Genomic DNA, 26,386 nt, shown 5'->3' on the forward strand with positions numbered 1-26,386 from the left:
TTCCTGCAGACAAGTCTCCTCTCATCCCTGGGCCTTGTCCCTGATCCAGGGACCAGGAAGGAGCTGATATAAGGCCACTGGGCTGTGCTTATGCTGAAGTGCCTTGAGACCCCAGCCCAGAGCCGCAGTGGGGAGGGTGGGCAGTGTCCACGTGGCCACAGCTGTCCGGATGTGCCCCATCTTGGCCCCGGGCCAGCCGGCCTAGTCCTCCTTGGGCCTCTCCACAGTAAGAATCGTGTCCACAATGGCAGGCTGTCGCTCAGGATCACCAAAGGGTTGCTTCTCACGGTTCTGCTCCACCCTAGTGCGCGTCCAGGAGGGTGAGCGCAGACAGCCGGCTCGGGGCAGCGGGTGTAGGCCTGGTGGGAACACGGGCTGGATCAATGTGGCGGACCAGCTACTCCTGCATCTACTGCCTGGCCTGTTTGTGCCTCCAGCATGGTGTCCGGCCACACCTTGGGCCCCCCTGCAGTGTGTGCATATGGGTCTGGGTGCAGCCTGGGCACTGGCTTTCCTGATGCTCCCAGAAGGGTCCCCATGCAGCCAAGGTCCCACCCTGGGTGTGAGCCTGGCCTGGAGCTGGTGTGGGTGGGGAGTAAGGAGGGGAGGAAGGTCTCTGGGCCCCCACACTCCAGTGGCTTGCATGCCATTTCTTTGGTCAGTGGGGTCCAGTGCTTCCTGGGAACTGAGCTGAGGAGCAGCCAGGTTTGGCAAATGCCACCCCTTTTGTGCTCTGCCTTTTAATTAAATCTGCATAGTGAATTCTTCTCCTGGGGGGCCTGTGGCTGTGGTCTTTTGCTGTTATTTGAAAGCCGAAATTGAGGAGGGGCAGACAATTCCTTTAAGTCAGCACAAAGGTATGTAAAGTGCAGAAGCGGTGAGTGGAATGGTGCCATGTTGACAAACATGCATTAGAAAGGAAATAATTTTCCAGACCAGGTCTTCAGGGGGCAGTGCTGGGTAGTCTCAGGCCACGGGGCCTCCCCACAACACCCTCAGAGCCCAGAGGCAATCCCACCTGCATGCGAGTCGCTGGCCATGTTCTCGTCATCCGAGTCTGCAAAGACCTCAGCCAGCTCCTGGTCAGACATGTCGGTCAGCTCGGTGAGGTCCAGGAGGTCGAAGTGCACCTCCAGGGAGGAGACACTGCTCAGCGGCTCTGGGGGCAGAGGGGTACGTTAGTGGGCCTGGTGATGGCCAGTGTGGGGGAGCAAGGTGGGGTCAACCCATTCCTGGCACCTGCTCCCTGGGGCACAGTGGGGCCCAGAGACCCGTCCCTGGTCCCAGGGGACTCGTGGAGCATGATGGGTGGGTGGGCAGTACTTACGCCGCCTTTCCGTGACCTGCAGGAGCCCTGGTGCTGGTATTGGGATGCCCAACAACTCCTCCTCAGCCACAGGAGACTGGCCACTGGTCCCTGTGACAGGGACGGGGGCACTGAGGGCAGCCTGTGGCACGTCGACCTCCTTAACTAAGCCTGCAACAGAGAGGGTGTTACCCGGGAGGGGCTGGAGTCTTCACCCCCACTGCCAGGACGCAGGCTGGGAGGACCTGAGAACCTGGCCCATGGGGCTAGCCCTCAAGGTTCAGGTAGTGACGGGAGTGGTCCTGGGTCAGGAAGGACAGGGCACTGGGGGCTTCTCTGAGAAAGCTGACTTTCCCCGCCTCCTCGTTCTCTGGTTTCCAGATCCTCTGCCCTCATTACTTGAATGGGAATCACTGCTGGTCCTGCAGGGACCCTTGCTGGTTCTGTCAGAGCCCCCAAGACCCCAGTACTGTCACCTGTCTACTTTTGGTCCCACTAGGGTTTACTAAAGAAGACTGTCTTGCAACTGAAGATGAAGAAACTATACGGTCAGCAAAAATTAGACCAGGATCTGACTGTGGCTCAGGTCATGAACTCTTTATTCCAAGAAGAGTCTGGAAAGTCTTTTGGACAGCAAGGAGATCAAACCAGTCAATCCTTAAGGGAATCAGTCCTGAATATTCATTGGAAGGACTGATGCTGAAGCTCCAATACTCTGGCCACCTGATGGGAAGAACTGACTCATTTGAAAAGACCCTGATGCTGGGAAAGATTGAAGGCGGGAAGAGAAGGGGATGACAGAGGACGAGATGGTTGGATGGGATCACTGACTCGATGGACATGAGTTTGAGCAAGCTCTGGGAATTGGTGATGGACAGGGAAGCCTGGTGTGCTGCAGTCCATGGGGTTGCAAAGAGTTGGACACAACTGAGTGACTGAACTGAGGGTCTAGTGGACGGTAATACATTTGCTTTAATCCAGCCTGGCCCTAGCTCATGTGTCTGTCCTATGTTGTGTTTGAACTCAAAATAACACATTCTCATAGTGAAAGTTACTAGACGGGGCATGTGGCAGACCCATTCCCCACCAACCTCACAACTGGGGATGGTCCCCCAGGGATTTTTTCTGCTCAAATTTTGTTTTCATGTAACAGCTTGTCTCTGTCAAGTGAGAGCTGAGGCCCCTTGGGGATCTGCTTGGTGGGCACTACCACTCAGAGGTGGGGCTTCCACCCCAAGGAGGGCCGTGTCCATCCACAGTTCATCCATTCCTCCCTTCCAGAGTGTTCTAGTGTCCCTCCCGCAAGAGCCAGGGTCCCAGTCGTCTGTCAGGCATGTGCCCTGAGGCAGCTGGACCCCTCGGCTACCCTGAGACGCCTCTCCACAGTGACCTGCCCTCAGCTGAGGGACCCCTCAGCTGAGGGACCCCCCAGCTGAACAGGTGCCCAGTACAGAGTGCGGAGTCCCTCTATCAGCAGAGGGGCCTTGCCTGTCCGGCGGGCGAGTGTGGAGAGTGGGGTGTGGATGAGGCCACAGGAGCAGCTGCCAAAGAGGATCAGGGGGGCCCAGCACCAACAGCTGCCTTTGAGGGGTGGGCCTGTGCAGCCAGCAGCCTTGACGTGCCTGGCAGGCCATGTCAAGGGTCCAGAGGGTCCTGGCTGAGTGGGAAGTGGGACATGGATTTGCGGCTGCAGAGCTGGCTGGGCTGCCCCAGCCTCAGAGGGCACCCCTCGCTGGGAAGCATGACTGAGGGCAGGTGAGCCTGCTGACTGGCAGGGCCTGCCTGGCTCTGCCCTGTGCTGTGTCACTGGGGCCTGGGGCCGGCCCTGCTGGATGGGGCTCAGGATCTGGTTTCCACCTTGCTGCCACATCTGGCACGTGGTATCTGAGCATCCTCGGAGGGCAGGGTTACACCCACTGGCAGCCCAGCCCACCCAGCCTGACAGGGGCACCTTTCCTGAACCTCAGAGTTCCTGCTGCATCTCAAGGCCCAGGAAGCCCTTGGGGCCTTTGTAGGACACGGTTCTGTTTCTTAAGAGATGGCACAGTGGCCAGATTGCCCTTCCCCAAGGGCACATGCGTGCCTGGAGTGTCCTGATCCTCTTCTGCACACGTGGCCCATCCTGGTGGGTGAGCAGGGTGGCCTCTGTCCGGCTGGGGGCTCCGGCCAGGTGCTGCCATTTCTGTGGAGCCTCCACATGGGGCGGGTGACTCTGGGTTAAGAAGAAGAAGAGTGACAGTGGCTCCTGGTTTTCTGTGCTAGACACAACCCCAGCAACATGGTTTTCAGCTAATGTCACAACCAGCTACTACGAGGGAGGGACTGTGAGTTTTGTCCTGTAACATGGAGGGGATCAGCTTGTCACAGGCACGTTAACACAGGGGCTCTGGAGTGGGAACTCTTGGCCACCACCTGCCAGCCCATGGAGGGAGGGGAGACCCTGACCTTGTACCCACAGGGAAGCTAGGCCCTGGCCAGGCAGAAGGGGACTTAGGATCAAAGGTGGAGCAGAGGGCAGGAGAAGGCCCTGAGGGAGCTTAGCTGCTCTGGGAAGGAAAGCACCTACCTGCATGTTTATGGAATGGGACTTGGTCCAGGTGGAAAGGAGGACATCTACAGCTTCTGAGATGGGGCAGGGCAAGCAGATGCGCCTCCTTATAGACCCTGGGATCCAGGGGTCCCTCCAGCCCCCACAGGCACAGTGGCCTTTTGTATTGATTGTGAGAAGCATATGTTAACAAATTTCAGTGTATCTAAAACAGCACCATTTAGCTGATGGTGTTGCAGAGCCAATGGAATATGTTAACCGTGAATTTTTAAGTCACCTTCTATTAACTTTTTTATTCCTTCTCCTTTTGGCAGTGGTCTGCTCTTTACTTTGTAAATCCTGGTGTCCTGGCCTGTGTCAGAGCTTTGGGAAGGGGGAGGGAGCAGCGGAAGACACAACTTTGGCATCAAGACACAACCTTGGCATCAAGGACGCTGATCTTTCAGCCGGAAGTGAAGGAAACAGGCCCTTGGCTTGGTCCTCGTGCACAGCAGGTGCACCGTAAATGCTGGTTGAACAAATGAGCCCAAGACCCCACCCAGAGTTCCTAAGCAGCTGTGCTACCTGAGTCTGTCTGATACCCTCTTGATAGACCTCTGTAGGAAGAAGGGAGAGATTCTCCATGGGTGAGACCCCCTGCTCTTCCTGGGGTGTGAAGCAGAGCAGTGACTGATCACACAAGTAGACACAGGGGCAAGGGTGCTTGCCTGTGGCCCAGAAGTAACCCCAGGGTTGCCCAGGCCAGGGCAAAGGTGAGGGGTGTTTCTAGTTCCCCAGGAAGCCCAGCATGGACCAGCAGCCCAGTGCATGCCCCACTGAAGAAATGCAGCCTATGACTCCTGCAGGGGGACCTGCTGCCCTGACCTGCAGAAGCACTGAGGCAGTACCTGCATGGGGAGACTGGAGCTGGGGGGCCACAGTCCTGCCCTGCCCAGGGTTTGCTGTGAACAGATATGGTAGGGTTACCCTGTGCTATGCTGCTGACCTATTTTCCAGCACATTCGTGCCAAGAACTTGGCCCAGATCTCAAGTTCCCTGCTGTGTGCCCAGGACTTTGCCCCAAGCCTGGAGGAGGGGCTCTGCACACACCCACCACAAATGAGTGAATTAATGAAGTGAATGAATGAATAGCATAAAACCAACATGGGTGGAGCAAAGGAGGCATGGGCACCATCCCCTATGTCGAGGATGCCTGGTGGATGCTGGCTCGGCTCAGCCCAGCCCCTCTCTCAGATGGACAAGACTCGGAGGTGGGTGGGCTAGATGCTTGGTCTCCCAACAGCACTTTGCAGAGTGCACCCCCGCCTCTCCCCTCCTTGTCTGTGCATTTGATATTAAATTATTGATTCATTTAGGTTTTAATTATGAAACCTTATAGAAGTAATTTCAGAGGTACTTAAGGCTGAAATAATACGTCTAGATTTGCCACATTAGTACTGAAGGAAGGCTGGTGGAAGTGGGTGAGCAGCTGGCCGGGGGCACGCGGGGAGCTTCAGCTTTCTGTTCTGTATGTGCCCCTCTCTCCAGTATAAGTTCCCAGAAGTTGGCAAACTTAGAGAACGACAGTCACAGCCACCCACACGTGACCCTATGGGGTAGGATGTGGCTGTGGGGTAAGAAGTCTGTCTGCCGGCTTTGGCCCCAGACCCACTGTGTGCCTGCACAGAGTAGGCACCTGGTGAACACAGGTCTCTGGGGCTCCAGAACACTCCCTTCCCTCACGCCTGCTGTCTGCTCTCTTGATCTCCAGGGAAGGGGTTCTATCTACACTGAAAGGAGTGGTCACGGAGCTCAGATGGGTCTGGTTGCCGGCATCCCTCAGCCCTTGCTCACCAAGCCTTCCCCACCGAATCATCCATCATAAGGCTGCACCTGAAGCCCTGGGGTCCCGGTGCAGCCCACAGGAATACAAAACAAAGAAAACCACACCCACTGTCCCCCACCCTCCCCAGTGTGTCTCCTGGTGCTCAGGAGGAGGGTGACAAGGGCCCCCAGAAGGTGTCTGGAACACACCTGCCCAGCTCAGACTTCAGACAGCAGTAAGTGGACTGACTGCTTCAGGACACTTCCACGGCTAGCATTTGGGTCTCCAGAGGCGGCCCTCGTGGGCTACGTGGCCCCCAGCGGATCCCTGTGTGCTCAGGGGAGGGGACCTCCAAGAAAGCCTAGGTGTGCCTGGGGTCTGGCCGGGTGGGTGGAGGAGCCCGGCAGTTTGCATCCAACTTCCTAGGCCGACGGCACAGGAAAACCCTTCCTGAAAGGGGACGTTCCTAGAGTTTTCCTCTCACCACCGGGCCAGGGTCAGGCTAGGGCCAGACTCCCAGGGGAGAGACCCCCGGGTACATCTCCACCGTCTGGACAGCTGACAGAGGCCCTGAGGAGGGGTCACTCCGTTCACCCCTCGACTCCCAGGTGTGTGCGCTCCTGGCCGCGCCAGGGCAAGTAATCCCTGCAGGCGTGGGAGCCCCCGCAGGCCGTCCGGGGCATCATCCGCCTCCCTCGCTCCGAGCCCGAGCCTGAGCCCGAATCTCAGCCTGCCGCCCCGCAGCATCCCGGCTGCCGCCTCCCCGCCCAACCCCCAGAGAGGTTCGGCACGGCCGAACAAAGCAGATGCGCGGTTGAGAGCGTAGCCTCCCCCCCTACGCCTTGCTGACTTGGACCCCGACTCTGGTCCCGGCACGCCCCCATCTCCCGGATTCTCGGCTCTGCTGGGAGGGGGCGCAGGACCAAATTGTGCGCCGCCCACTCAGGAGCGCGCCAGGCACCGCTGCCTCGGCCGGGAGCGCGGAGGACGAGGGGGCGGGGACGCGGTCCGTGCGCCTCTAGCCCAGCGCGGGGGCCGCTCCCGGAGGTACCCCGGCCTGGCTTCCCCAGCACGGCGGGCTTAGGCTTCCACGCTCCGGCCCGGCATAGGGGAACTCGGAGCTGCCTACGGGTCTTGGCGGCCCTGGGGCGTGGTCGGTGAGAGGGCCGGGGGAAAGGACTGCGGGGAGGCGCAGATCTAGGGCTCAGGGGGGCCACACTCACCTCCCGGGCTGGCGCCCTCTGGGGGCTCCATGCGGCCGGTAGGGCCTGGGAGCCGAGCGCGCGGCGGCGGCGGCGTCACTCGGCCCCGGCGCCCCTGCAGCTGCGGCGGCGACTCGGCCCCGGCTCTCTGCGCAGCGCATCGGGGCAGCAGCCGGGGGACCAAGGCAGCGGGGAGGAGCCCGCGGGGCGGGGCGCGCAGCTGCTCCGGGGCCGGGTCCCGCCCCCCGCCGCCCGCCGCCCGCCCGCCGTCTCCTCCTCTGCCCCCGCAGCACAGGTGCGGCCCCGCCCCGCCCTGCTCGCGCCCCCTGTCGGCCCCTGCAGACCGTTCCCCGCCGACGGCTCCCCTCCTGTCCCGCTTCCCACCCGGACCTGCCCGCGGCCCCCATCCCTGGCCTGGTCCCTGCGCGCACCCTCACTCAGCAGCCGTGCCACCGTGCGGGATCATCCTCACGCATCTGTGGGACTCCAACGACATGCCGGCGCTCCGCGGGACATGGAGGGACGGGCACAACATCCTAGGGCCCATAAGCCGAGAATTGCAGACCGTGGCAAAAGCTTTGGAGAGACGCGGTGCGGGGGCTGGGGCGTGGGGGGAATGGGGAGGGAAGAGGGGAAGGGAGGTAAGGAGAGGGGGGCGGGCAGAGAGGGGGCGTCCCGAAAGGCAGGCAGGCAGCGTCTGGGCGTGCTGAGAGCTCCAAACAGTTCAGTGGAGTCCCACTTCCAGTCGCTGGTCCCCTGCACAAGGCCCTGGAATGTAGCCCTGTGCCAAGCTCTTGATGCACAGTATCGCATTTCTTTCTCCTGGGGAATCCTTAGCAGATGAGGCCCTGATTTTTCAGGTGAAGCTGAACACGGGGTGGGGGAGGGAGGGGAGTGCGACCAAGGTGCACAGCCAGTCACAGGAAGCCAGAGGAACCAAGTGCAAGCTCCTGGTCTAGACAAACCAACCAAAGAAGAGCGTCAGGGAGACAGACTTGGTCCCAGCTAGGAGTGGAGAAATTCGCAGAGGAGGAAGGTGTGAACTTGGTGTTTGCAGGAAAGGTACCCTCCTAAGGCATCTTCAGCCATCCAAGGCCTCAGTCCACTCCAGTCACCCGGAGCCCATAGCGTTCTCAACTGTCAGTCAGTGTGGCAGGCTAATAGTTTCTATTTTTCTTTAGCTTACAAAACAAAACAAAAAAACCCTGCTAAAATGATGTTATGACCCATTAGGACAAGCTGTTGCAGTTTGCACTCCAAGAGGCAGATCAGTCCCTCTGGGACAAAGCTGAGGGTGGTGGGGATATAAGCCTTGAGAGGTCAGGACAGTAGGTGCACACTGGCTACTGGGGTGGAAGTTTGCATTGTCTCACAATGGTCAGAGCAGTATCTCTGATTCGCCATGTCTTCCAGAACCTTCTGGTCCCATCCAGCCATACCCTGTTTGTGCTCCTGCTCGCACCTGGGCAAGGCTTGTGCTGCTCTGACCAGTGGACTGTGTCCAGCTGATGCCATGTTACTCCAATGCTGGGTCTTAAGTAGGATTCAGGTCTCACTCCCCAGGCTCCCCTGGAATTCGGCCACCCTGTGTGAGAAAGCCCAGGCCATTTGAAGGGCCACTTGAGTGTTGTCTGGCCCACAGTAGCCAATGAACCAGATGTAAGGTCTCAGCTAGGAGCCAGACCCTTCCTTTGAGCCACCCTCCCTGGGGTGGGGGTAATACATGGAACCAAGGTGAGCTGTCCCCACAGGGTCTCAGCCAAGTTGCAGATTCATGGGCAAAACAGATGTTGTCACTATATTAAGCCATTTCATTTTGGGGCCAACCTGTCACACAGCCATAGTAACTGTAACAGTCTTGGTGTTTAATAATTATCCCTGTCGGACAGAAGAGTAAGTGGATACACAGGGAGTCTTGTCCAGGGCACCAGCTGACCTGACTCCAGAGGCCAGGGTCAAACTTTTCGTTCAAAACATTTTCATGGAAGTCAACTATGCTTCTATTTAAAAAAATTAAATAAAAAGAAAAAACCAAACAATAGTAGAATAGCATAATTAACCCACTTGTACCCATCATTCAGATTCAGTGATTACTGACTCATGGCTGATCGTATTTCTTCTCTGCTTTCAATGCCTTCTTCCACTTCTGGGATGTTTTGAAGCAAATCCTATATGTATTATGTCATTTCTTTTGTAAATACTTCACGGGTTGATCTCTAAAAACGTTTAGTCTTCTTGAGGACTCTGTTATGCTAACATTCAGGCCTCCATCGAGTTGCTGTTGTGATCTGAGGCAGTTTACCTGGATGACCATGTACGTGGGTGTTAGGAAGAGCCAGATATTCACCATAGGTCATTGGGTTTGTATTAACATTTGGTCTGTCATTTTGTAGGAAACTCAGATGTCATTTATCTGGGTTTCTGAGATGCTCAGCTTGATGCCGATTAAAAGTATCTCAAGCCACCCATGTGGAGAAAGGCTCTTTTCTATAAATCTGAACTCAAATTCAGTATGAAAAGCACAGGTCACCATGGGCCTTGTGGGGAGCCCAGAGAGCTGGCAACCAGGCCTCCCTGAACTCTTCATCTCTGCAGTGCACACTGATAAACCGTGCTGTGCTGTTCATTTGTGACAAACGAATACCCTGTCTTGTTATCCTGAGCTAACCCTCCTATTCTTGCCCTTTTTGTTGAAAGGAATTATTGTTAATGCATTCGTTTAATTCAGGACTCCCAGCCAGAATTCTAAAGCAAAAAGCCAGTCAGCATGAGGCACCTAGCATAGTAAGTGCTAAATAATAATCATTAGCACTCTGTCCTACCAGGCTGCACTGTCTTACTTGCCAGAACCCCTGTGAGAGGAACCTACCTTAGGGGAGAAGACCCCTATCAGACCAGACGTGTATGACACAGGCTCAGGCTCTTGTCAGCCCAGGCACAGAGACACCAGCAGACCTCCCAGAGGCCCTGGGGCTGCTATAAATGTCACTCTTTGTGCAAGTCTGTTGATACAGTCCCTCCAAAGGGCCATTCCTCTCCAGGAACAATCAAGTCTTGGGTGGGCAAACAGGAAACCCCCAGGCTCATTTCTGTGGCTCTCTTCCCTGACCTGAGCCTTTCTCCACTATTCACACTCTGTGCCCAAGGCAGTTCTCCAAGGAGAGAAGATTTCTCTCCATTCCCAAACTGACAGAAAAGCTTGACCTGCTGCAAAACCACTATTTCATAAGATGCTAATGTTGAGTGTGGAAAACAAGACAACAAATGGTGTTGTTTTGGGTATAGGTGGCTGGATGGTAAGAGGGATCAGAAATTCTCTCTTCAATTTGTAAAGCAGTTAGCAGTTTTCAGAGCAAGAGGTTAGAGGGAAGAAAACCCCTGAAGACTTTTTTTCCCTGCAGAGCTCGTCTGGAAACCCGTAGCAAAGGTTTCTAGTTTTTCCTCACCAGGAGGACAAAGTCTCTTTAGGAAGAGCAGTTAGTTTTTGTGAAGGGGAGACTTGCTGATTTCAAAACTGTGGACCCCGCTGGAATATATTTTTCTCGGCTTACTTTTGCTTCCTCTGAGGCTTTGTGGAAATCCAGCTGTCTTCCAGCCTCAGGTGGGAGGAATCGTCAAAGGGGGGCAGGGTGAGGTGAGGCCCAAGGGCAGAGGTTCCGCGAGAATTTGAATCTAATTTGGGTAAAGTCGCGGTGTGGCCGCCTCCCCTCGCTCACTCTTGGAGTTCATGCACTGTAGGTCTTGTACCCACGTAAGAGTACGTAACAAGTGGACGGAAACCGTTCCTCCAGCCTCTGTGGAGCTTAACTTTTAGTGGGGAAGACCCGCAGTAAACAAGACCTGTCCAGAAAGGAATGCGTTCCCAGGTATCTTGGAGAGGTAGCTTGTGGATAATGTCCAGCTTCGGCCCAAACCTACAGACTCCGCCTGGTTAGTTGCTAAGGACTCCCGCCGTTGCGAGGCACCGGCCCTGCCTGCGGGGTATCGCGATGGTTCTCGAGACTTCGCGCGGGATCTTGCAGTCGTTGCCTGGAGACGGCGCATCCTGGGAAGGCCGGGCGCTTTGGTTTGTTGGTCCAGGCAGGCGGGAAACCGCAACCATGGTGAGGTGGTCTCATAGGGTCCGCGCCGGGGCCCTGGGGTTCAGGGGTCGGCTGGCCTTGGGCGCCGGGAGTCCCCGGGACGGGAGATCTGGAGCTTTTGGGTCTTGGAGCTGCGGGCTTGGTGCTCTGGGGGGTGGGGGGCGGGGTGTCCTCGCAGACGCGGCTCCCCCGTGGAGCTGAGAGACTTGGTCTCTCCAGAATCTTGTGCACACCGGCGTGGTGGTCAGAGAGCACCGTCTCCCCCGCCCCCAGACCTAGGGCCTGGTGTGCACGCGTCCGGACCGGAAAACCTGGGTCGAGTGACTACCCTACCTGGAATGGAAGGCTCATTGATCAGATGCTTGGGAAACAGAGGTCCTCCAGCCTCTGGGATCGGGAACCTGGGGTATACCATGGTGGCCAGAGGGTCCTGACAGCGGTTCCAGCGCACGTGAAGTCCCCAGGGCAGAGCTTGGGCAAACCTGAGAGGAGTCAGGCGGGAACTGAGCAGAGTGGAGCTTGCTGCCTCTGGGCTTCTCAGTCCCCACCCCTCTGTGGTAGGGCTCTCAGCTGCGCACTCCCCTCTGTGCTGTATGGGCTGTAGGTCACCCAGTTTCCAGGCAGGTGTGGCAGGGTGGCCATCAGTGCGGGGACCCCTCTGTGTGTGGGTGCCCCAGGGGCTCTAGAGGCCCCAACCACTGCCTTACTCCCAGATGCTGAGTAAGCTCCTGGGCTCTTCTGATGGGTTGGACTTCTTGGAGTAGAGGGTTAGAAAGAGGGCAGTGTTTTAGGAGTGAAGATTTCAGCGGTTCTGTCTTTTGCAAGTCAGCTGGGAAAAGATCACCAAAATATATCTACTTTCACTAACTTGAGGGAAATATGCATGATTTTCCTTTTTTTTTTTTTTTTTTGTTACTTTGTGCTTTCTAACATTTCCTCATAAACTTTTTTGGTAATAAAAATGTTACAGAGACGTGCAGATGCGTGCCTACATATAGACAAAAGCATGAGCCACAGAAACTTGTGAGAAGTGAGGGCAGAGGATAAGGCGTTAGTTTTCTTTCTGTTGAGTGGCCCCTGGAGAGGCAGTGGGGCAGAAGGTCCCCTCTGGCACCGTGGAGAAGTGGTTAAAAGCAGGCGTCACCCCACTGACAGAGCCCACAGTGTGTGAGTGCCAGTCTGTGCCAGCAGTCTTCACCCCGGGTCTCTGAGGCACCCACCTTGCGCCCATGGAGCGATATATTGCAGGTTTCTCTCTGGCACTTGCCAAGCACTATAGTCTGTGCTGCTGGGGATACTCCTTTGTGAGGCCGAGTAGCTTTTGCTCCACACCAAGGAAGTCTCTGCTGTATACAAGGAACATGTTCTCCCTCTTCCTTTCTGAGGGGAAGCAATATTCTCTTCTGAGAAGGGAGATTTCTCTTTGCTGTTCCAAAGGTGTCAACAGAATATGCCTGTGGTTAAGGATGGGAAACCTTAGGGCAGAGTGAGGCGGCCCGGGTGGAAGCCTGAGACAGTGGGCAGTCAGATGGAGGTTCCAGGCAGAAATTCCTCTCCCGAATGGCCCTGAAAGGGAATGAACCAGCCAGAAGTGAACCCTAACCCGACCATGTATTCTTCAATCCAAGGCGCCCAAAAAGAAAGGGAAGAAAGGCAAAGGCAAAGGCACTCCGATTGTTGATGGGCTGGCTCCGGAGGACATGAGCAAGGAGCAGGTGAGCGGGCTGGCTGGGCCGCGGCCCCTTGCTGGGGCGGGTGGGATGGGTTTTCTGCCCCGCGCTGGTCCTAGGAAGTTCTTTTAGACCGCAGCACCCCGGCTCCTTGTCTGCCTCCCCTCAGTCTGGCTCCTGCCGTCTGCCCGCACCAGGACATGTGAAACAATGCAGCATGTGTGATGGGTAAACTTTCCTCTAGGGTAGTAGGAACTTGGAAGGAAATGTTTTTCTGATATAAAGCTATTTTAAGTTTTCTTTCATTCTTACCCTTTTTAGGCCCCTACTGTTTACGGAGATGTTAATCATAGTATATACACTTACAGCATTCTCATTTATTTGATTTACCTTTAAACACCGTGAGTTATTTTAGGCCGCTTGTTCATTTCGATGACATTAAGAGCTAGGGAACATGATTTGATTAATTACAGTTTCAATTGAAAGGCTCCCAAAACCTATAACTTGCGCAACCCATGAGAGCAGATGTGGTCTGGAAGTGTTTATGACCCTTAGTTTTGATGGTTTTAAGATAAAAGAAATCAAGGGAGATTCAACAAGGCATAAGACCTGAAGATGGAGAGCTGGGCAGAGGCCCTTGAAAGTGGTGAACAGGCTCTCTTTCTCACACAGGGAAGCCATTGGCAGTCTGTAGAGGGTAATGAGGTCAGGCTGTGCTTCGAGGGGGTCACTGGGGATGCCTCATGGAGGTTGGCTTACCCGCTGTGTCGCCCCAACAATCGGACTGTTTCCTGCCTACAGGTTTACTTCCTGTCCTGTGACACGGCAGGGGTCAGTCTGCAGAGCTTGGAGGCTCTCGGGGTCCAGGCAGTAGTAAGATGAGAGATTCAGGGCAGCTGTGGTCAGATCTGAATTTGCCAATAAGGAGTTCATGATCTGAGCCACAGTCAGCTCCCAGTGCTGTTTTTGCTGACTGTATAGAGCTTCTCCATCTTTGACTGCCAAGAATATAATCACTCTGATTTCGGTGATGGCCATCTGGTGATGTCCATGTGTAGAGTCTTCTCTTGTGTTGTTGGAAGAGGGTGTTTGCTATGACCAGTGTGTTCTTTTGGCTCAACTCTATTAGCCTTTGCCCTGCTTCATTCTGTACTCCAAGGCTAAATTTGCCTGGTACTCCAGGTGTTTCTTGACTTCCTAGTTTTGCATTCCAGTCCCCTATAATGAAAAGGACATCTTTTTTGGGTGTTAGTTCTAAATGGTCTTGTAGATCTTCATAGAACCATTCAACTTCAGCTTCTTGAGCGTTACTGGTTGGGGCATAGACTTGGATTATTGCCAAATTCAGACTTAAAGAAAGTAGGCAAAACCACTAGACCATTCAGGTATGACCTAAATCAAATCCCTTATGACTATACAGTGGAAGTGAGAAATAGATTTAAGGGACTAGATCTGATAGACAGAGTGCCTGATGAACTATGGACGGAGGTTCGTGATATTCTACAGGAGACAGGGAGCAAGACCATCCCCAAGAAAATGAAATGCAAAAAAGCAAAATGACTGTGTGAGGAGGCTTTACATGTGTGAGGAGGCTTTACATGTGTGAAAAGAAGAGAAGCGAAAAGCAAAGGAGAAAAGGAAAGATATACCCATTTGAATGCAGAGTTCCAAAGAATAAAAAGGAGAGATAAGAAAGCCTTCCTCAGTGATCAGTGCAAAGAAATAGAGGAAAATAATAGAATGGGAAAGACTAGAGATCTCTTTAAAAAAATTAGAGATACTAAGAGAACATTTCATGCAAAGATGGGCACAATGAAGGACAGAAATGGTATGGACCTAACAGAACCAGAAGATATTAAGAAGAGGTGGCAAGAATACACAGAAGAACTGTACAAAACAGATCTTCATAATCCAGAAAATCACGATGATGTGGTCACTCACCTAGAGCCAGACATCCTGGAATGTGAAGTCAAGTGGGCCTTAGAAAGCATCATTACAAACAAAACTAGTGGAGGTGATGGAATTCCAGTTGAGCTATTTCAAATTCTAAAAGATGATGCTGTGAAAGTGCTGCACTCAATATGCCAGCAAATTTGGAAAACTCAGCATTGGCCACGGAACTGGAAAAGGTCAGTTTTCATTCTAATCCCAAAGAAAGGCAATGCCAAAGAATGCTCATACTACCACACAATTGCACTCATCTCACATGCTAGCAAAGTAATGCTCAAAATTCTCCAAGCCAGGCTTCAGAAATATGTGAACCGTGAAATTCCAGATGTTCAAGCTGGTTTTAGAAAAGGCAGAGGAACCAGAGATCAAATTGCCAACATCCGCTGGATCATGGAAAAAGCAAGAGAGTTCCAGTAAAACATCTATTTCTGCTTTATTGACTATGCCAAAGCCTTTGACTGTGTGGATCACAAGAAACTGTGGAAAATTCTGAAAGAGATGGGAATACCAGAGCACCTGACTTGACTCTTGAGAAAGCTGTATGCAGGTCAGGAAGCAACAGTTAGAATTGGATATGGAACAACAGACTGGTTCCAAATAGGAAAAGGAGTACGTCAAGGCTGTATATTGTCACCCTGCTTATTTAACTTCTATTCAGAGTACATCATGAGAAACGCTGGGCTGGAGGAAGCACAAGCTGGAATCAAGATTGCTGGGAGAAATATCAATAATCTCATGTATGCAGATGACATCACCCTTATGGCAGAAAGTGAAGAAGAACTAAAGAGCCTCTTGGTGAAAGTGAAAGAGAGTGAAAAAGTTGGCTTAAAGCTCAAGATTCAGAAAATGAAGATCATGGCATCTGGTCCCATCACTTCATGGGAAATAAATGGGGAAACAGTGGCTGACTTTATTTTGGGGGGCTCCAAAATCACTGCAGATGGTGACTGCAGCCATGAAATTAAAGATGCTTACTTCTTGGAAGAAAAGTTATGACCAACCTAGACAGAATATTAAAAAGCAGAGATGTTACTTTGCCAACAAAATTCCGTCTAGTCAAGGCTATGGTTTTTCCAGTAGTCATGTATGGATGTGAGAGTTGGAATGTAAAGAAAGCTGAGGGCCGAAGAATTGATGCTTTTGAACTATGGTGCTGGAGAAGACTCTTGACAGTCCCTTGAACTGCAAGGAGATCCAATTGGTCCTTCCTAAAGGAGATCAGCCCTGGGTGTTCTTTGGAAGGAATGATGTTGAAGCTGAAACTCCAATACTTTGGCCACCTGATGTGAAGAACTGACTCATTGGAAAAGATCCTGATGCTGGGAAAGACTGAGGGCAGGAGGAGAAGGGGACGACAGAGGATGAGATGGTCGGATGGCATCACAGACTTGATGGACATGAGTTTGGGTAAACTCCGGGAGATGGTGAAGGACAGGGAGGCCTGGCGTGCTGTGATTCATGGGGTCACAAAGAGTCGGACACGACTGAGCGACTGAACGACTGAACTGAACTGTCGCCAAGTTGCTGCAGGATTACCCTGTGGGCGTTGGGCTCCAGAGCTGTTTTCTCATATTTGAAGACAAGTGAGAAATCCAGATATTTATAAGAAGTCTAAATATCGAGTGAAAGAACATCCAGTGTGAGCCAGAGTCAGGAGGAGCCTGGTTTAGATGATTCGTTTGAGTAACACGAAGGCAGCAGGCCCGCAGGTCAGGACTTTTCCTGGGGAGCCAAGCCCCATCCCAGCCCTAGTCCTTGCAGTCTCCTGGCTGCCCTTCCTTGCTGAGTTGTTGTCTTGGCCCTCTCTTGAAGTAAGACATCTGGTTTCCTTGTAGGGAACATGGTTATCAAAAGAGGGAAACTTTACAGCCTTGGCCTGAGGCTATGCTCAAAAGATAACTAATTCTTGCAAGTGAGAGTCTCAAGAAACTGGAAATCTGTCCTTTTTTCTTTTTTTTTTTTTTTACCTATTTGCAGATTTGCATTTGGCTCTGGATCAAACCCTCTTGACTGTTTCAGATCTACTGGTTTTGTCTGCTATTTTTTGCTTGACGTGTATCCTTAAAGGTGAAAGGTTTTTACATTTTATATCATTTGTATGAAAATATTTGCATCATTGTCATATCTTTGTATCATAGGCCCATATGACCTTCTGGCTGATATATTCTTGTTTCTCAACCATGCTGTTTAGAAGCAGCTTGGATCGTGTGTCCATTTTAGTTGTCTGCTCTTGTGCTAACAGTGTTGCTAATACCTTTAAGTGGAACACTACTGTGTTCTTTTGAGAAATTTCTTAGTGTAAATTCCCAAGGATGAATAAAAGGATATAATCATATTATGACTGTTGGCCAAATACAAGAGATTTCTGCTGTCTGCTGATGTCCCCTGTTCCTGAGGCTTCCCAGCACTCTGTGTTAGGTTCTCACTTTACACTCATGGTTTACTTTGAGATGAGAGTAGCGCCCCCCACCGTCTTCCTGGCCTTTCTCTGCCCACCCTCCCCTGGTCACGGGTGGGCCCTCTGGCTGCCTCACCCTGCTCTGCCCACCAGGTGGAGGAGCACATCGGCCGCATCCGGGAGGAGCTGGACCGCGAGCGAGAGGAGCGCAACTACTTCCAGCTGGAGCGCGACAAGATCCACACTTTCTGGGAGATCACACGGAGGCAGCTGGAGGAGAAGAAGGCCGAGCTGCGGAACAAGGATCGGGAGATGGAGGAGGCCGAGGAGAGGCACCAGGTGGAGATTAAGGTGAGGGGGCTGGCCCAATCCCATGGGAGTCGCCGCGCGACAGAGGAGCTGGCCCGAGGTCCAGGGGCATGGTCATGCCTTGCTTTGGGTGGTCACGCCTTTTGTGTCCTTTGACATTGGGAACTTGAAGGTATTTTTTTAATAACAAAGCAGGTATGTCCAGCTGAGCATGTGAGCCTATGTGTGCAGGTGAGAAGTCGTGTAGAGGTGCGCAGGTGGGCATGTGTGTTCAGGCGAGCCTGTGTGTGCAGGCGAGCATATGTGTGTGCAGGTGAGTGGACAGAGCAGGTGAGCAGCAGCACTCCCTCACCCCCAGGTCTACAAGCAGAAGGTGAAACACCTGCTGTACGAGCATCAGAGCAGCCTGACGGAGATGAAGGCGGAGGGCACCGTGGTCATGAAGCTGGCGCAGAAGGAGCACCGTGCACAGGAGGGGACGCTGCGCCGGGACATGCGGGCGCTGAAGGTGGAGCTGAAGGAGCAGGAGCTGGCCAACGAGGTGATGGTGAAGAACCTGCGGCTGGTAGGTGCCAGGGCAGCTGTGAACGTGTTGGGACTTAGCCACACCTGGGAATTCATGGTTCTGTATAAGAAGATTGCCGGTGGGCAATTAACTGAAATGTTCAGCAACAACAATTGCATCAGCCAAACAAACCCCTCTGGGGCCAGGTGCAGAGTTCTGTCTCAGACTTGAGCGACCGGTTGACTTCCCGACAGGGAGATCCAGCCTGGGCCGCTCTCCACATGCTGCCGACCCTGGGCCCCTGGAGTGAGCTGCCCGCCAGCCGTTTAGCTGCTGCGGCCTTGGTCCTGTGAGCATGCTGAAAAGCACCTCACTGGCCTTGGAGCCTCTTTGATCCTTTCAGAGGGAGGCTGAGGGGCTCTGGGTGGAGGTTGGAATTCCTTCTTAAGTGCCTGTAGCACACCAGGCCTGGCTCAGATTGTGGGTGCTCAGAGGGTGGGGCTGACAGAATGCCTGCCTGTGTGTGGCTGACGGTCAGGAGAGGACAGGCCTCTCTGAGACAGAAAACAAAGTAAACTGCCAAACACGCGTCACAGGTCCGCGGGCATGAGTGCTCCAGGAGATGCGGGAAGTGAGGTGGTTGCGTTTCTCTACAGGTTCTGTGAATTCATTGAGAAGGTGACACCCAAGCAAAGGTGGGGGAAGGCAGGGCTGAGCCAGGCTAGGGGAGACCAGGCCGTGAGAAAGGTTGGGATGGACCAGCATGAAGGCTGCAAGGAATGAGGAGGCTGTGGACAGGACTGGGGCTTTGACCACCCTGCCGCATCTGAGCTGGGGACCTCTGGAGGGCCTGGGCAGAGAGGATGTGTCCAACTTTGGCTTTCAAAGGTTCTCCTGGCTGTGAGTTGAAAGACTTTTGTCAATACGTTTGCTACATGTCTGGACGCAGCCCAGCCTCAACTGAATCTGGGAACATAATGCAGAGTTTTCCTTGAGGCTTGAGGGTGTGGAAGATGTGGTTCCTCGAGGGGCCTGGCTGTTTTGACAGAAGCACAGCATGGGCTGGCTTCCACCGAGTGTAGTCTCTGCTTACCCAAGGCACGGTGTGGAATAGTTACATGCTCAGAGTGCCTCTTGGCATGAAAATAAAGTATAATTTAAGCCTTTTATTCAAACTTTATAGCTGTCAGAGTAGTTTGTCCTGGTATTCTAAGCCAAAGCAGATCAGCACCACACGGGGTGCCTACAGCTCTGGGTGGGTCTGGTCCTGCTGCCCAGCCTGTGGGCACAGCCAGGGTGTGAGTGTCATCAGCATCTTCCCCAGTCCATTATGAAATGTGGAATTTCCCAGACCCTCATTCCTCTGGGCTGGTCCTGAGCTCGGGGGTGAGGGTCCAGCCAGAGCAGCAGCCGCACAGGCTGTTAGTGCTAGTGAGGAGGGGGCCCTGCCACGGGGCCGGTGTCTGTCCTGTCCCGACTGGCCTCCAGTGACAGCCTGCTTCTGCCTCTGCAGAAACACACCGAGGAGATCACCAAGATGCGCAACGACTTTGAGAGGCAGGTGCGAGGTCAGTGCTTCCTGCGCTCCACTGTGTAAGGTGGCCCGAGAGCCCCTCCTGTCAGGAATGAACTGCCTTCCAGTTAAAACAGCCCAGACATGTGGAGTGAGAGGACGTGGTCATTTCTAAGGCTGGTGTCTGTGGGAAGTGGGAGGCTGGGAGGACCCCCTCACCCCCCCCGCCGTGGCACACAGTGACTTCTGGAGCAGGTTGCCCAGCTAGGGGGTGGGATGCTGTCCCTCCTGTCCTGCAGAGGCGCCGACCTCAGCCACAGTCTGGCTGGATGGCCGTGGTCTGTGTCCCCTGGCACTGGGTGACACTTGGCTGTTGGGATCCCCGAGGCAGGGACTGATCAGCGGTGCCTGCGACAGGCAGAGGAGGGCATGTGCTGGTGCCACGCAGCAGGAGAAGCGCCCTGCCCTGACCCGCTGTCGGCAGCCTCCATCCCCTGAGAGGTCTCCCGCCTTGGGCACAGCCACCATCTGGTCTTGTCGCCACAGCACCAGGGGTTCTGCTCAGCTGCTCTGGGTGCTGCTCCCTTTCAGAAATCGAGGCCAAGTACGACAAGAAGATGAAGATGCTTCGGGACGAGCTCGACCTGCGCAGGAAGACAGAGATCCACGAGGTGGAGGAGAGGAAGAACGGCCAGATCACCACGCTGATGCAGCGGCACGAGGAGGCCTTCACCGACATCAAGAACTACTACAACGACATCACCCTCAACAACCTGGCTCTCATCAACTCCCTCAAGGTGCCGCCGGGGCTGCCTGCCACCTCGGGCCCACACCCCTGCTCGTAGACACACCTGGCCTTCAGCGGCCCCTGATTGAAACGCACAGATTGTGAGTCCCCTCACGTGGTGGGGAAGTCATAGGCCCATGCGCACCAGGGGTGTCGTCGCACCTAAGTGCTAGCAGTGAGCACAGCGGAAGCTCTGCTTGCATGCAGGCCACGTTACTAGAGAATTCAGAAACTATTCTCCGTGTTTACACACGGAACACATGCCCCAGGACCATCCTCTCTGGGCAGGAGAGCTCGCAGCCCCCGTGCAGGCCACAGCCCCTGGTCCTGCCACCAACATCCCCCTCCCGCTCCTCCCCCGGCCCCCCCAGGAGCAGATGGAGGACATGAGGAAGAAGGAGGAGCACATGGAGAAGGAGATGACGGAGGTGGCCATGCAGAACCGGCGCCTGGCGGACCCCCTGCAGAAGGCTCGGGAGGAGATGAATGACATGCAGAAGAAGCTCGGGGGCTATGAGAGGGACAAGCAGATGCTGGTGGTGGGTTTCCGCTGCATTCCTCGCCCTCCCTGGTGTGAAGGGGCAGGAAGGTCGGGCAGGTGTCTCCTGAGTCCCAGAGTGGAGTCGGCCCTCGGGGCACCAGGGGAGGTGCTGAACCCCTCTGTCCCCTGCCTGGTGACCTCCTGGGGTTGGCACCTGTTCTGGGAGCCAGGTGGCCCCTGGCTGCCATGGTGGGGCTCGGTCCATTGTGTCCGGGAGCCATTCACTCTGATGATCACCTCACCTGCTTATCCCTCCTGAGCCGCATCTTGTGGGTGCCTGAACTGGGGATGCTTTGTGACCCTTCTCTCCAGTGCACAAAAGCCCGTCTGAAAGTCACTGAGAAGGAGCTGAAGAGCCTGAGGTGGGAGCACGAGGTGCTGGAGCAGCGATTCATCAAGGTGGGCTCCGGGTTATCTGAGGGGCTCCTGGCATATCTGGGGGGCTCCTGGCATGTCTGGGGGGCTCCAGGATGTCTGGGGGCCTCCTGGGGCATCTGGGAGGCTCTAGGATGTCTGGGGGCCTCCTGGGGTGTCTGGGGGCTCCCGGCATGTCTGGGGGCTCCTAGGGTGTCTGAGGGTCTCCCAGTGCATCTGGGGGGCTCCCGGGGCATCTGGGGGCTCCCGGGGCATCTGGGGGGCTCCTGTTGTATCTGGGGGCTCCCAGGGCATCTGGAGGACTCCTGGCATGTCTGAGGGCTCCTGGCACATCTCGGGGGCTGGGTCCCCTGCTCTGGTCCCTCCCCGTTCTGCAGGGCTCTCAGTGGACGAGGTTGATGTCTTAGCAGTTCCCCACTTCTCTCCCCTTGGGCTGGCCCATCTTTCATCCGTGTGTGTGTCTCCGAGTCCTAACCCTTTATGTGTGTGTCATAGGAAGCCTGTGGGTGAAAATGCAAGGCCTTGGGGCTGCACGCTGGTCCTCACACATGGCGACAGCACCCCGAGTTCTTCCAAACTCTCGAGTGTGCTGGTGTAGGGCCTTGCTTCCCAGAAGTGGGGGCACCTGGCACATGCTGGCCTATTCCTCCCAGCCCACGTTTCTCTCCAGAGTAGCCTGTGTCCCCTGGTGAAAATCCCTTGTCAGTCCTTACTGCTATAGGCACCCTGTTAGGTACATCTTTGTGTGGTGTGTGACCCTTTTTTGGAATGGTGATTCCTAGCAGAGGAATTGGTGGGTCAGACGGCTAGTGTTGAGAATGTGGACGATCTGCCTGAGGGCTGTTCAGAGTTGTGGCCTCATCCATGGTTTCCCAGGGGGCCGTCCCCCACCCCAGGTCCTCACTGATGGGACTGGGTGCGTGTGTCTCACTGAACGTGCTTCTCTGCAGACAGCGCCCCCGCGTGCTTGGTTCCCGGGGTCTGGCTGAGGGCAAGCACCTTGTGTGTCAGCTGTTAGCACCTTTCCCACTGAAACACTCTCATAGACTGTGACGGTGGAAAGGACCCAGTTCCTCGGGAACATCCCACAAGCAGCTGGATCTGGAGTCACCCCACAGGGGCCTCCGAGGGCCCTGCAGGCAACAGGGAGATGCTGCTCCCGCTGGTCAAAGTGGGCATGAGTCGGGAGGAGGCAGCTCAGGCAGGCTCAGGCCATGTAGGTCTGCACTCTCTGCCCCTTGCCCTCCGTTTGTCTACACAGTATGTGAGAGAGGCAGTGTCCTGGAAAGCCAGGGTCATCAGGTTTTAAAGAGCAGAGGGCCTGGGAGTGGACGGAAGCAGATGTGAGGTGTGGCAGTGTGGCCAGAAGGATGGGGCCACAGGTTTGCAGCGCAGTGCTTGTCGCGCCTCGTAGTGCTGTGTGTTCTTTACGGGCGTGGAGAACATTCTGGAAGGAGTCCCAGCCAGTGCTCAGATGGTGGCCTCTGGGAAGTGGGGTTTAGGAGGGTCACTTTTTCCTGTTACACCCCTGCTAAGTCTTGACTTCTAAATGGTGCACAGTTAAAAGAAGACGCGGAAGCACGTTGTCCTTGGTGGGCAGGCAGCTGGCTGTAGGATCTGGGGCAGATGGAGGGGACCTCCTCAAGGGCCCCCACCCCAGCATTGCTGAGTCTGAGGCCCTGATCTCCTGTGGGGATGATTGGGGGTGGGGTGCGCTCCTGAGCCTGCTGCCCAGACCCAGGGCAGGGCTGGCTCTGGCTTCTTGGTGGGAGGGTCTCTCTGCAGCTCATCCTGGGGGTCCCCATGGCTTCCTGCCACACCTCCCAGAGGTGTTTTCTCCTGCCTCCCATTGTGTGGACACTGTACTCCTTTAATTTGGTTGCAGAGAGTGGGGCTCGGGCACAGACCAGCCTGCCCATGGCCAGACGCTGGGGAAGGCGGGGGCGTGGCCCTGGGCAGAGCGGGAGGGGCGTCCTGCCAGCGAGGTACCCGCGCCTCACAGGTGCAGCAGGAGCGGGACGACCTGTACCAGAAGTTCACCACGGCCATCCTGGAGGTGCAGCAGAAGGCGGGTTTCAGGAACCTCATCCTGGAGCGCAAGGTGCAGGCACTGGTTGCTGCTGTGGAGAAGAAGGAGGTGCAGTTCAATGAGGTGCTAGCAGCCTCCAACCTGGACCCCGCGGCTCTGACCCTCGTGTCCCGCAAGCTGGAGGTAGGCCTCGAGGGCTGTGCTTGGGGCTCCGTCCCTCCAGGGCAGACCCTCAGTCAGCCTCGGGGAGGGGCGGTCGCAGTTTCCTGGCCAGAGTGGCCAGGTCCGTGAGCGCCGTGGACTTCTAGCTCCAGTGTCTTCAAGGTCTCCCCAGCCCCTCTTTGGCCTTTTAACCCTCCTAGCCCGAGTCCACTACCCGCTCCAGCTTGGACTCTTAGCCGAGGCCACAGCCGCCATCTGCCTGGACACTAAGCTATGTTGGAAGAGACCACGGCGGGCGAGAGGCAGGCCTGCGGTGGCCTGTGCGGCGGGTGGTGGGAAGGTTTCCCTGGGAGGCATGCCTGAGCACAGGCTGAGCGTCTGTTCCTGTGAGCGTCCGCAGTTGTCTGTGGTGTTCCCCTGGGGCAGGCTGTCCTGGGCACCGGGCATTGCTGGGAAAGGACAGATGAGGCCTCGGTGCCCAAGGGCCAGAGGGCCTGACCATACCTGGCAGGGACCCCGCTCAGAGCTGGGCCTCGACCTCTGCTCCCTGACCTGGGATGTGTCACAGAAAGAGCAGGTGACGGGGACAGGAGTCTCTGGTGTTGCCAGGGTGGCGTGGCCTGGCTCTGGGGTCCTGGTCAACTGGCTGACCTGAGGCTGCTAGGCCCGAGGTTGGGTCCCCTCCGGGTCTAGGGGGTGGACATACACTGGGGTCTCACTCTGAGGCCTTCCCACAGCAGTCCCTCCCTGTGTGGATGTCCCTGAGGTGGGGCCGGGCTGTGGTTCCCTGATGCCTTCCTCTCCCCAGGACGTTCTGGAATCAAAGAACAGCGCCATCAAGGATCTGCAGTATGAGCTGGCCCGGGTGTGCAAGGTGCGGAGGGCCCCCCACCCCCCCTCACCCAGGAGTCCCCATCTTGATGCTGACTCCCCAGATCAGGGTGCTGACCCAGTCTGAGGCCATCGGTGCCCGCCTGGGTCACTGGGCCTGTGTGTGGCCGAGCCTCTGCTGGCGCCTCCCAGTGCATGGCCTGCCTGGTGTCCCATGCAGCCCTTGCTCTGGCACCGTGGTGCTAGCCTGGCCTCTGGGGCGGTTGCTGGGGGGTTCTCTTTGCTCCCCCAGGTTAACGTCCACGTCCTCCATGTGGGGGCAGTTAGGGCTCCAGCCTTTCTCAACCACTCATGGAGGCTTCCCGCACAGTGCCCTGACCCTGGTACCATCTGTGTCCTGCACTGAGTGTCCCCAGCTCCCCGGCTGAGCCCACAGCTCTGTCAGGGCTTGGCCCGTGGAGACACAGATGCAGTGCTGCCTGCAGAGAGCAGACACCCCACAAGTGTGACTCAGACACGAGCCCTGGGTCTTGGAGCCCGGGTGAAGGCATTGCCATCATGGGCACTGGGCTCCGTGGTGACCAAATGCCTTGGCCTTCCCTGCCCATCGGGCCCTCCCCGGGTGCTCTGGCAACCCTGATGCGTACTCGCAGAAAATTAGGGCCATGCACTGGGTGCGTGTGGCTCTCGGGAGAACTTCCGTAACCCACATCTGATTGTCGGGAGGGCTGAGCCCCAGAGAAGGAGGAGGGCCGGGGCCCATACCCTGGAGCCCGGTCCTTACTCGCCCTTCTGTCTCAGCTCCCAGCATCTTGTCGTGATAATGCTGAGGACAAGGTGTCCCTTTGAGCTTTTGTCCTGAGTCAGGCTAGGCTCTCAGCATGTAACATGCTCCGCTCTTCACATCCTTACCACCACCTTGTGAAATGTGCTCTTTGAGAAAAAGTAGGGGGGACAGAGATCCTGCCTACATCGGTCCTGCCAGCACCACTGCCCAGACCTTGGCTTTTCTGGGAGGGGAAAGGGAATAGATGCCAATAGACATGGCGGGGAGTGTGGTTCCTAGGAAGGCAGGGATGGTGAGCCTGAGTGAGAGCCTGCGGGAACCAGGAACTCTGAGTGCACCCTCTTCAGCCTCCCCAGCCGTGAATCAGGGACGTTACTGGAGGTCCCACACATGAAGTAGCTGGGTAGCACCTGGTGAAGTTCTTAGACTTGGGCCACGCTTGTTCTCTCAGTAGGGAAGCCCCTGGTTATCTTCCAGCTGAGCTGGGGGGTGTCTGTGCATGAACATCACCACCCGCTTACCTGGAACCGTACTTCCGTGGGTGGGGCCTCAGTGACTTCAGCCCTCCTTCCACAGGGCCTTTCTTGGGTGAGTTTGGTCTTATGGAGGCCAATCACCCGGGTTTGTTCTGCTTACTTTACTCATCCCCTGGAGAGTCATGTGCTCTGAAAAGCTTTACATGCCTGTTTGCACCGCTAACTGCCGAGCAAATGCTCTCCTTAAGACTGGGACGTTAAGAGGGGGAATGACAGAACAGGGTCAGCACAGGGTGAGAGGCCACAGGTGGTGGTGGCTGAGACCACGTCTCTCAGACTGACAGCCCGATCAAACGGGGGCTGTTAGAAAGCAACAGGACGCCCCAGTGGAGTCACTTGTGTGAGCCCGACCAGGGCTTCTGCCTAAACTGACCGCCACCTCGGCCTCTCCAGGAGTGGAGATTCTGACCCATCAGCCTGGGGCTTTCTGGTCAGCACTAGGGAGGTGACCTGCTAAAGACCCCCGCCTCCCTCAGGGAAGGCACCGTTGTTGGAGGGTGGCTGCACCCTGCCCCTCCATGCCCATTGAGCCTCCATCTTGTGCAGCTCCTTGGAGGGCCCTTCTGTTTAACAAGTGGCTGTTGCCGACTCAGGAAGCCCCAAGTAGAGCTAGTTAAATCTAAGTCTTTAAACTTATATAAATGTGTGTGGGCCTGGGCCTGGGCCTGGCACAGTCAGCACCTGGAAAAGGCGTGTCCTCCACGGGGCTGGGTGGCCTGAGCAAGGGTCACCCCGGCTACCCCCACCCCCCCAACAACACCGCTGTGTCCCTGCAGGCCCACAATGACTTGCTGCGCACATATGAGGCAAAGCTCCTGGCCTTCGGAGTCCCCCTGGACAACGTGGGTTTCAAGCCCCTGGAGACCGCTGTGATCGGGCAGACGCTGGGACAGGGCCCTGCAGGACTTGTGGGCACCCCAACGTAGCCCCAGCCTGGGTGAGGTCCCCCCACAGCAAAGACAGCAGGTATTTGTTCTGTAGACATGTGTTGTCAGAGAATGAAGGTTTCCACGTGTGCTGCGTGTCCTCTTGTGTGGCTGTGGGGAGAGGT

At 55.6% G+C, this 26,386-nt stretch overlaps 2 protein-coding genes across 2 annotated transcripts; one reads left to right on the forward strand and one right to left on the reverse strand.

Annotated features, from left to right (window-relative positions):
- Nucleotides 1–201: 201 nt before the first annotated feature.
- DBNDD1 (dysbindin domain containing 1) lies at nucleotides 202–6,912 on the reverse strand. The gene is made up of 4 exons (XM_068993266.1): nucleotides 6,882–6,912; nucleotides 1,328–1,477; nucleotides 1,019–1,159; nucleotides 202–359 (listed from the first exon to the last, which is right to left on the reverse strand). The coding sequence occupies exons 1-4, from the start codon at nucleotides 6,910–6,912 to the stop codon at nucleotides 202–204; spliced, it is 480 nt and encodes a 159-aa protein (XP_068849367.1).
- Nucleotides 6,913–10,945: 4,033 nt separating this feature from the next.
- On the forward strand, nucleotides 10,946–26,261 carry GAS8 (growth arrest specific 8). Its single transcript, XM_068992963.1, has 11 exons — nucleotides 10,946–10,963; nucleotides 12,571–12,657; nucleotides 17,114–17,311; nucleotides 17,628–17,834; nucleotides 19,288–19,342; nucleotides 19,879–20,084; nucleotides 20,446–20,613; nucleotides 20,928–21,014; nucleotides 22,993–23,202; nucleotides 23,990–24,055; nucleotides 26,112–26,261. Exons 1-11 carry the CDS (start codon nucleotides 10,961–10,963, stop codon nucleotides 26,259–26,261), a joined length of 1,437 nt encoding a protein of 478 aa, XP_068849064.1. The 5' UTR covers nucleotides 10,946–10,960.
- The last annotated feature ends 125 nt before the right edge of the window (nucleotides 26,262–26,386 follow it).

The sequence above is a fragment of the Capricornis sumatraensis genome, chromosome 20 (assembly GCF_032405125.1).
Source record: "Capricornis sumatraensis isolate serow.1 chromosome 20, serow.2, whole genome shotgun sequence".
NCBI lineage: Eukaryota > Metazoa > Chordata > Mammalia > Artiodactyla > Bovidae > Capricornis > Capricornis sumatraensis.